Genomic DNA, 11,038 nt, shown 5'->3' with positions numbered 1-11,038 from the left:
ATCAAATCATTTGTGGGTTTTTTGGTGTTGAGTTGTATAAATTCTTTATATATTTTGGATATTAACTCTTTATGGTATATATCATTTGCGAATATCTTCTCCCATTCAGTAGGTTGCCTTTTTGTTTTGTTGGTTTCTTCCATGTCAAAAGCTTTTTAGTTTGATGCAGTCCCAATAGTTTATTTCTGTTTTTGTTTCCTTTGTGTTGGCTATTACTTTTTAAAAAAATATTCATTCTATCTCTTTGCTTCATAGTTTATCTATTACAAATGATCTTGAGTCTCCTCATTAAAGTCATATCCCTCTTACTAATAAATGTACTCTAGAGGTGGTAGTGTAATGTAAATGTGAATGAAGTTAAAATAATAAGATCTAAAACCATCATAGCAGGGCCAGAGAGCCAGTTGAGTTAGAGGAGTTAGAGGAAACAGTTGGGAAGCCATGAAAATAGTGTAATGGAGTTAAAGGGGGTAGTTGGGAAGCAATGGAAATAGTGTATTGGCCATTCCCATGAGGCTGGGCACCCATAGCTTTGGTATCGCATCCTTGTGTTTTTCCAGCCACCAAGGAAAAATGTACTACACTGACTTTTCCATTCTATAAAAGGGGAATCTTAAGAAGCTCTATGAGGGGACTGAGGCTTTACTCATTAAAAATAGGGAATGAAGAGAATTTCTGATCCCAGTCTTTCTCCGTTGTCATTACTCTGAAAAGTCAAAGATAAGTGGAAAATTACTGTTTCACTCTCTATTTACTTTTCATTTCCTATTTTCCATTTACAAGTATTTTGACAACAGTTACAATTGCCTTAAAAAATGACACAGGATAATTCAAAATATACAATTATTTTTAAAAAGTAGGTTAAAAAGTCAGAACTGCACTATGCTATTATGTTTACATGTAGTACATGTATATGAATATATTAAAATATTAATAGTTACTACAACTGAAATTACGGATGAATTTTTCTTTCTTTGCACTTTTCCAAGTTTCCCAGCTTTTCTGTGATAAGTATATATTCTTTATTTAATCAGGAAATTTTTAATTTATTAAAAAATAATTTCTTGCTTAATAGGCTATACTATAATTAGGTCTTTGAGACAATATCCCTAAAGCTTTAAGAGCTACTACTACCTCACACACAGTTTAAAGATACTCTTTAAATCACTTCTGGGATTACAAGGTTCCTTAGAGGAAAAGAAAGAAGTACTTAAATCGGCTACCAGAGCCATGGATAGGTCCTTTGGACATTTTTAGGGCCCAGAGATTAGAGAACACATATTTATTTACTGTTGATACAAATTCAAGACAGAACATTTGAGTAGGGATGACAGCCTTACCTTTGGTCTGTTCCCCTTGACACTACCCACAGTAATCTGAAATGGTGGTGTTCTTAACAGTGGGCCCCATAGCTCAAAAAGAAGAGAGCAAAGATGTCAGCTAGTTTAAGGAAGGGCAACAATGAATCTATCATCTGGACACAAAGAAGTTGGTAAAATACTAGAAAAAGGAATGATTTATAGGGATGAACGTGCCTGTGTCTAAAACTACAAGCTTTTTTAGAAACTGAAGTCTCAACAAGCCATGACACCTACTTATATGGGGAGAAGGTAAGAATCCTACACTAAGAACTGAATAGGAAGCATTGCACAGTTGTAAAGATTTGTTCCAGAAAGAGAAGGAGAAATGGAAATGATAAATCATAAGTAATTTATGTTTTATATTTTTAAATTTTTTCTTTCAAACTGATTTTAAACTTTCAGAAAAGTTACAAAATTGGTTCAAAGAGTTCCCTTATATATCTCACCTAACCTCAAATGTTAACATCTTACAGAACCATAGTACAATTATCAAGAATAAGAAATTAACATTGGTACATTATATTGACTATGGACTTTATTCAAATTTCACAAATTTTCCACTGTCTTTTCCTATTCCAGGATCCTCCTCAGGATCCCACATTGTATATACTTGTTCTTTCTCCCTTGTCTCTTCCATTCCAATTTATAACTATTCCTCAATCTTTTTTTTTACTAATTTGAAAAGTTCCAAATTAAAAAAATATGGACAAAAAGAATTATTAAATCAAGGAAGTATCTTGACTATCTATGAACATAATTTTAAATTATTCAATTCTCCTTAGGATGAAAAAGGGGGGAAAATGTCAACCTGAGAGACTGGATTAAATTAACATGTGTCGTATTCTTATTCTGTGCCAAGGATTATTACATATCACATATAATCTTCAAAACAATTCTATAAAATAGGTGCTATTATGCTAAAATTACAGATGACACATCATGTTCAGGCAAGTTAAGTGTCTTACCCAAGATCTATACAGTTATGAAGACACAGAGCAGAGACTGAACTGGACGTTTGCTGACTCCAAGTCAATTGTTCTTTCCTTTAAGACATGGTGTTGTTTCACAAATAAATCTTATCAGTGGTCCCAACAAAGGGATAAAGGGATTAGGGCACAGCAGACTTCCATAGCACAGCCTTAGAGATGGTCAGAGCATGCAAGGTGAGTTAAGGTGGATCAGTTCCAGGAGTGAGACTATTGCTCAGATAGAAGTTCCCACCAGATAAGAGCTAAACACTTTTGCTGTGTTTCCAGGAACAAAACAAACAAACAAAACCCAAAAAACTGCACTTGGTTTCCACAGTGAAGAAAAGCAAAAACCAACAACAGGATAATTCTCAATACCATGTAGAAAGAGGAGAAAAGGCCTTTGCTTTTTGTCTTTGCCTTTGTTCATTCCACCTCATCCATTATTATTTTCTTTTGAGGCATATAGGGCTTATTTATTCAGACAAGCACTGGGGATCTCCTGTGAGGGATGTTTCATATTGTGAGGAACAAAGTTGCTTTATAAACAATAGGGGACACTACGTCTAGAACTAGAATTCAATACCCAGTGCTAAGAATTTTCTCCTGAGGATGCTTTCTAGGATAGCTGTCATGTAGCCTGATATAAAAGGCTCATGGGGCAAAATATGAAATCCTGGCTGAATTTATATACTTTATAGACAAGCTTCTGTTGACAGATACAGATAGAAGACAGTAGATGCACATGATCCATGAGTTTCAGAATTTTCTTTCCTTCCATAGGTGGTGCCCAATGGTGAAAAATAATCTAAGGACAGGCCCTTTGGGGGAGATGAACAAAGCTCAGGGAGCCATGAAATTGAAACTTCACCTTTTTATGGACAAAGAGAAAGAAGCAAAAGTAACAGAAGCCCCCACTATTTCCCCATGGTCTTGTGTTTCAGGAAGGTATCTCCTCTTTCCTTTTACTACATGATACTGTTACTGCACCCTGTCTGTGTTGCTAACCTTGGTTACATTCCAAATAGTGGGTTCTAGCATCCCTTTGCAAAAACTGGGCTGTGTCAGTATGTCTTCTCAGAGTGGATATATTTGCGAGATTGACTGTTTGAAATTAGAATGTTAAAAGGCATTAATTAGTGTATGTAATAAAGCACCAGAACATCTCAAGTCAATTTCCAATCCATTGACTGTTCTTTTCCCTTCTTGGGTTTTAGAGGAAGCTGGGGCCAACAAATTCCTGGACCTTTTGGCTTCTTCAGTAATCTAATCATTTGAAAGAATACAAAGATATCAATCTTTGCCCCAGGGCAGTTCCCTGTTAAGAATTTAATTCTTTTTTTTATTACTTCTACAATCAGAAATATAGTTTTATTAAAGAAAATATGAAAAATATGTAAAAGTTAAGAAAATTTTAAATACCTCAAAACCAAATCTGACAAAGAAAACCGTAGTTAATATTTTGATGCAGTTTCTTTCAGCGATACGTATACAAAATTTATATTTATGATAATTTATACTGTGTGAGACTTGTTTTTATCTGATAATATCATATCATGAGCATTTTTCCTTGTCCTTAACTGTTCTTCAAGACTGCAATTTTCCTTTTTTTTTAAGATTTTATTTATTTATTTGAGAGAGAGAGAGAGCATGAGTGGGGGAGAAGTAGAAGGGGAGGGAGAGAGAGAATCTCTCAAGCAGACTTGTGCTGAGCACAGAGCCTGACACAGGGCTCAACTCACTGACCCTGAGCTCATGACCTGAGCCAAAAAGTCAGATGCTCAACTGACTGAACCACCCAGGTGCCCAGCAAGATTGAAATTTTCGATGGTATAACAAATGAAGGTATGCTTTCTCACATATTATAATATGTCCCACCACCACATACCAGATTTTCAGAATCCTTTTTAAAACTTTTTTTTAAAGATTTTATTTATTTATCTGAGAGAGAGAAAGAGAGAGAGAGATCTTGAGCAGGGGGGAAGGGCAGAGGGAGAAGCAGACTCTCACTGAGTGGGGAGCCCGATGTGGGACTCGATCCCAGGACCCTGGGATCATGACCTGAGCTGAAAGCAGATGCTTAAAAAACTGAGCCACTTAGGCGCCCAATTTTCAGAATCCTTAAAAAAAAAATTATGACTATCTATTGGTTGGATATTTCAGGAAAATAATTATTAAATGATGATGATGATGATGATGAAGATGATAAAAGTAATCATTGGATGACTTTTAGGGAAATACCTGCAGTTTCATCATTTAAAATCAAGTTGGCTGTCTAAATTTTTATTAAGAAAGAAAACTGAATTCCATCAAATGATTTTTTATTATCTATTGGGTGGTCACATAGGGTTTTTTATTTACCTATTTGTTTGCCATATGATATTGATTGATTTCTAAATATTAATTTGGAATGCCTTGAATTTATGAAATTATTATTCAGTTGATTTGGTTTTATATTTATTTATGATTTTTACATGTATATTCAAATGAGATTAAACCATAGTTTTATTCTGTCTTTGACACTGGGGTATAAAAGTTATTTTAGCTTGATAAAATAATTTGAAAGCTGTTCCATAATTTTTTGGACATTAAACTCTTTATGTAGCACAGAAATTATTTGTTTCTTAAAAGCGTAACCTCTTTCCTAAGTAATCTGTGTCCAGTGTCAAAATGAGGATCAGTGTCTATCTTTATCCCAGTTGGATTTCTGATAATACTACAGTATCTACTATGCTAAAAATTGAATAAATGAAAGTTTCTATGAGAGAAGTCAGCACAGTTCTGTGAAAGCACTCAAAATGGGAACCCTACCCAAACTAGTTCACAAAGGTTTCCTAGAAAAAGGTGATAACAGGGAGGGGCCTTTCCAGTTTAAGATGAGAGCTTATACAAAAGCATGAAGAAGAATGAGAATGATGTTCAGGGTAAACTGTGAGGAGTTCAGTATGGCTATAACAGAGCATAAGGAAGAAGGGTCAATAGTAGCTCCAGAAGTTCTATATTAGCAACACTTAGGGGTGACAATCTGGTTGCAGGAGAGTCTTCTTCAAAGTACTATATCAGACAAATACAAAACAACTGGAGCACAGCTGAGTTTTCATACAGTATTAACATTGTATATCATAGGAACTTATACATGGAAAGATGAATGTGGGCTAGAAAAAAACAAGGCAAGAATGTTTAATTTCAACAGACCTGAGGACCATGTAGTATTTTCAGAGATAAAAAAGAGGATCTGTGATAGGTACTATAGTGTTGTGATAGGAAGGCTGATTCTTGATCTAGACTACCAGGTATTAAATCCTGGTTCTAGCTACAAGATGTTGGGGAAGCTATTTAACTTCCATTTATCTGTTTCCTCCTCTGTAAAACAGGGATAATAGTAGTATCTCATACTGCTATTATATAAATTACTTACCTCATAGGTTTGCAATGAATATTAAATGAGTTAATAGGGTAAAGTGCTTATAACAGTGCCTTGCACAGACTTAGTTCTCAATAAATATTAGCTAGCTATTATTGGGCCAGCCATATGAATACTTACCAACATTCATAAAACCTTTGTTCCAGGAACTGTTATAAGCACATTTTATATATTCATTATCAGAAGGTTTCTTGCTATGAAAGAAAAATAATATAGAAGACACAGAGATAGGGGCACCTGGGTGGCTCACTTGGTTAAGCGCCTGCCTTCAGCTCAGGTCATGATCCCAGGGCACTGGGATTGAGCACCACATCAGGCTCCCTGCTCAACAGGGAGTCTGCTTCTCCCTCTCCCTCTGCTGCTCCCCCTGCTTGTGCTCTCTCTCTCTCTAATAAATAAATAAATGAAATCTTTAAACAAAGAAGAAGAAGAAAAAGACAGAGATACATTCCAACATAGTATATATAAAGATTAAGAGGAAAAAAAATACTTATCATTAAATACTAGTATTTTAGTATATTAACTTGCCTGAAAAAAAAAAACATAAAATTTGCATCAAGGATTTTGGTGACAAAAAAGGAAGAGAATGATTACAAAATTTAAAGGAATACATGTGTTAGGAAGTGTTAGGAATACAAGTGACCTATACTGACAGAGGAGAAAGCCAGGTTCTGAAAAAATTGTACTTATGTGGACCCAGGCCACTTAACCCCTGGATGCTCCTTGCAATCAATCTCAAATAGTTCTAGATTAACTCTAGACTGGTCCTTGAAAGAAGAATAGATACATGTTCATCTGAGAAGAGAAAATATTCAAAGTCTGTCCATTAGGACCTCAAACTTTAGTGGCATCACCTTAAACATGCTACACAAATTTTTCTGAGTCAGTCAAGAGACTTAATAATTATAATAAATGATATAATTATAAAAGTATTATAATTACATATATGGTGTTTTAACCATGTATTATAATAGGCACTTCAGATATTTTATGTAATTTAATACTCACAACAAATTGCTAGAGTTATTTCTTTCCCACATCTTACCATGAACCAACTGAGGCTCAGAAAGTCACAACAAGGCTAAATGGCATGGTGTTAACTGTACATGATGTATTATTTTAAAAATAGAACCAGCTTCCTTTTTAAAAGATCTTATTTCAGAATATTCATTAATAATGAGATTTATACGTACATTTAGAATTACGCTGTCCCTATTACTTTATTAGAGGCCTGACACTTCACAGCACAATTCTTGGGGTTATTGGTCGCTTTTCCTCTCCTACTGCATGGCCATACAAAGTACTGAATCTCTCAGCGCTTCACTTTTGTCATCAATAAAGTTAAAATTGTATCCATGCCTTTCCTGATTCCCAGAGCTGAATGAAAAATCAAAATATTGCAGGTAAAAGTGATGTTTTAAACTAAATTATAAAATTAAATTTCCTGAAGTCATATACTTATCTGAACTGTGCCCGCGACATGGACACATGGAGATGGGGAATTACTCAGTGGTGACCGAATTCTTTCTGGTGGGACTTTCCAAATACCCAGTGCTCCAGCTTTTTCTGTTCATATTCTGCCTCATCATGTATGTGATAATCCTCCTGGGAAACAGTCTCCTCATTATCATTAGCATACTGGATTCTCACCTCCACACCCCCATGTACTTCTTCCTTGGGAACCTCTCATTCCTGGACATCTGTTACACATCCTCTTTCATTCCTATGATGCTCATCATATTTAGCTCTTAGACAAAATCCATCTCCTTCATTGGCTGTGCTCTGCAGATGGCTGTCTCCTTGGGTTGGGTTGCACTGAGTGTGTCCTCTTGGCTATGATGGCCTATGATCGGTATGTGGCCATCTGCAACCCACTGAGGTACCCCATCATCATGAACAGAGTGCTTTATGTGCACATGGCTGCTTGGTCCTGGATCATAGGCTGTCTGAATTCCTTAGTGCAAACAGTCCTAATAATGGTGTTGCCTTTCTGTGGGAATAATGTCATTGACCATCTTATCTGTGAGGTACTGGCCCTTCTTAAACTCATCTGCTCAGATATCACCATCAACGTGCTTATTATGACAATGGCAAGTATTGTTTTCTTAGTGATTCTACTACTGTTAATTTTTATTCCCTATGTTTTCATTCTCTCTACCATCCTGAGACTTAACTCTGCTGAGCAGAGAAAGAAAGCCTTTTCAACCTGTTCAGCCCACCTTGCTGTAGTAGTTTTATTCTATGATTTAGCCCTTTTTATGTACATGAAGCCTAAGTCAAAGGACACAAAGACATTTGATGAGATCATTGGGTTAACTTATGGAGTGGTAACCCCAATGTTGAATCCCATCATCTACAGCCTGAGGAATAAGGAGGTGAAAGGGGCTGTGAAGAAAGTCTTGAGTAGATACTTACACTCAAGGAAAATATGAACGTGCTTAGGACATATGAACACATTTGGGGAGAAGATATATTTTTTGTAGTCACAGATGAAGTTGCAGAACTCAGTATAACGAGAACATTGTGTTTGTAAAGTCAAATATGGAATTCTCATTTTTACAACAGAGAATGTCCATGTAAATCTGTTCATATAATAGCTTTGCAGCTGTCCTTCTAGTTATATGGAACTATGCCTCTTGATCCCATAGAGGTCATGATGGATGCTGTTTATGATGAATATCTCTCTGTCACTATGTATTACCTTCTCTCTCTCCTCTTTTCTCCTTTTTCCTTCTTTTACCTTTCTCTTTCTTTGCTCTCTTCTTTATCTTCTTTCTCAGTCTCCTCAAGTACAGATGTATATATTGTTTTGGTCTGCCCAGCATCCTCTCATCTTGTAAAAGAACACATCTTTTTATTTTAAGGAATCATCTGTCTCCCACTCTCAGTCCATATTTGGCTGAGGCTGACCACACTCTCTGGATCAAATGATAAGCATGAAACACAGACTGGGGCCATGAAAAATGAACATCCCCTAGCCACAGTGATTTATTCAGGGTAGTCTGTGACCTAAGCCATGCTAATCACACTTAATTGCCAAAATGTTGCTTGAGTGTCAAAGAAGAATCACTCTTTTTTTCAAAGGTCTCTAACAGGTAGAACATATGCCCAGATCTTCTCCTGGCCATCTTTGTCAATATATGGGGAGAGCCAGACTGAAAATGAAATCACCAAAGAGGAAGGTAGAGCTGAGGGAGGAACTTAGGGTGTGCTTGATGTCATTATTAACTCCTGGTTCAAGGTGGGTCTAAAAATATTAATGCTTGGACTTTTCAGTTATGTGAGCCAATAAAGTTCCTTTAAAATAGATTGAATTAATTTCCACTGCTTATAACCATATAAATCCTTTTTAATGCATTTTTTTAGTTCCAAAGGTAGAATTTAGTGATTCATCAGTTGCATATAACACCCACTGCTCATTACTTCAAATGCCCTCCTTAATGCCCATCACTCAGTTACCCCATCCCCCACCCACCTCCCCTCCAGCAACCCTCAGTTTGTTTCCTATAGTTAAAAGTCTCTTATGGTTTGCCTCCCTCTCTGTTTTCCTCTTATTTTATTTTTCCTTCCCTTCCCCTATGTTCATCTGTTTTGTTTCTTAAATTCCACATATGAGTGAAATCATATGGTATTTGTCTTTCTCTGACTGACTTATTTCACTTAGCATAATACCTTCTAGCTCCATTCATGTCATTGCAAATTGCAAGATTTCATTCTTTTTGATGGCTGAGTAATATTCCATTGCATATATATATACACCACATCTTCTTTATCCATTCATCTGTTGATGGACATCTGGGCTCTTTCCATAGTTTGGCTATTGTGGACAATGCTGCTATAAACACTGGAGTGCACGTACCCCTTTAGATCCCTACATTTGCCAGAGGAATGTTGAAAAAGAAAAGCAAAGCTGGTGGCATCAGAATTCTGGACCTCAAGTTCTATTACAAAGCTGTCATCATCAAGACAGTATGGTACTGGCACAAAAACAGACACATAGATCATGGAACAGAATAGAGAACCCAGAAATGGACCCTAAACTCTATGGTCAACTCATCTTTGACAAAGCAGGGAAGAATATCCAATGGAAAAAAGACTCCTGGACTCCTGGAATGAAACTGGACCACTTTCTTACACCATACACACACACAAAAAACTCAAAATGGATGAAAGGCCTAAATGTGAGAAAGGAGTCCATCAAAATCCTAGAGGAGAGGGGCACCTGGGTGGCTCAGTTGGTTAAGCATCTACCTTCAGCTCAGGTCATGATCCCAGGGTCCTGGAATTGAGCCCCACATTGGGCTCCCTGCTCAGCAGGGATTCTGCTTCTCCTTCTTCTTCTGCCCCTCCCCTTGCTTGTGTTCTCTCTCTCTCTCAAGTAATAAGTAAAATCTTTAAAAAAAAAAAATCCTAGAGGAAAATATAGGCAGCAACCTCTTTGACTTTGGCTGCAGCAACTTCCTGCAAGATATATCTCCAAAGCCAAGGAAAACAAAAACAAAAATGAACTATTGGGACTTCATCAAGATAAAATGTGTTTTCTTATATTACCTCATCCTCTCCCTCTCCCTCACTAGCTCCTAGCTCTAACTTTTCCTCTGTATATCCCTTTTTCCTGATTCTTTAGAAAACTGTTTGTGTCTCTCCCTCTCAGTCATTTTGTGATTCTCTTTCTGTTTCCATCTCTTTCTCACTCTTGCTCTTTCATCCTCTCTGTCTCAAAAACTTGTCATTTTTAAGAATCACTGTTGTTCCCAAATTCACCAGCACTCAGGAGTCACCTCTTCCTTTAGTACCAATTACAATAATACAATAATTACAATAATATAACCTTTATGTTGCATGAATGCACATAATTTATCTCCCCTTGCAAATATTGCTGAGGACTTTTTACATTTTCCTAGTTCTTGGTCAATTTTTCTACAGACAGCTCTACTATGCTTCTCCATCACTTTTCTGATTATCTTACAATATTTTTCATTGTATTTAAGCTCTCTACAGCCCATTTCACACCCCAAAGAGTATATACAAAACACGTACATTCAAGAGGTTGTCACATTTAACAGACTTATAAAATAAAGTGATGCAGAAAAAAAACTCCACCTCATTACTGAATATCACTGCTTCTATATCTACTAGACATACTTCCTCACAAGGGCCTCTTTTTTTCCCCCCAGATTTTATTTATTTATTTATTTGACAGAGACACAGTGAGAGAGGGAACACAAGCAGGGGGAATGGGAGAGGGAGGAGCAGGCTCCCCGCAGAGCAGGGAGCCCGATGTG

The 11,038-nt window shown here is 36.5% G+C and overlaps 1 protein-coding gene across 1 annotated transcript; it reads left to right on the top strand.

Moving 5' to 3' along the window:
- The first annotated feature begins 7,241 nt into the window (after positions 1-7,241).
- On the top strand, positions 7,242-8,185 carry LOC118017866 (olfactory receptor 13D1-like). The gene is given in 2 exon segments (XM_035016179.1): positions 7,242-7,548; positions 7,551-8,185. Coding segments are annotated over 2 exon segments (942 nt in total).
- Positions 8,186-11,038: the final 2,853 nt, after the last annotated feature.

Source organism: Mirounga leonina, unplaced genomic scaffold, assembly GCF_011800145.1.
Source record: "Mirounga leonina isolate KUSES-001 unplaced genomic scaffold, KU_Mleo_1.0 Mir_170, whole genome shotgun sequence".
In the NCBI taxonomy this organism is placed as follows: domain Eukaryota; kingdom Metazoa; phylum Chordata; class Mammalia; order Carnivora; family Phocidae; genus Mirounga; species Mirounga leonina.
Note: the sequence above shows the minus strand (reverse complement) of the source record. Positions and strands in the feature narration are given on the sequence as shown.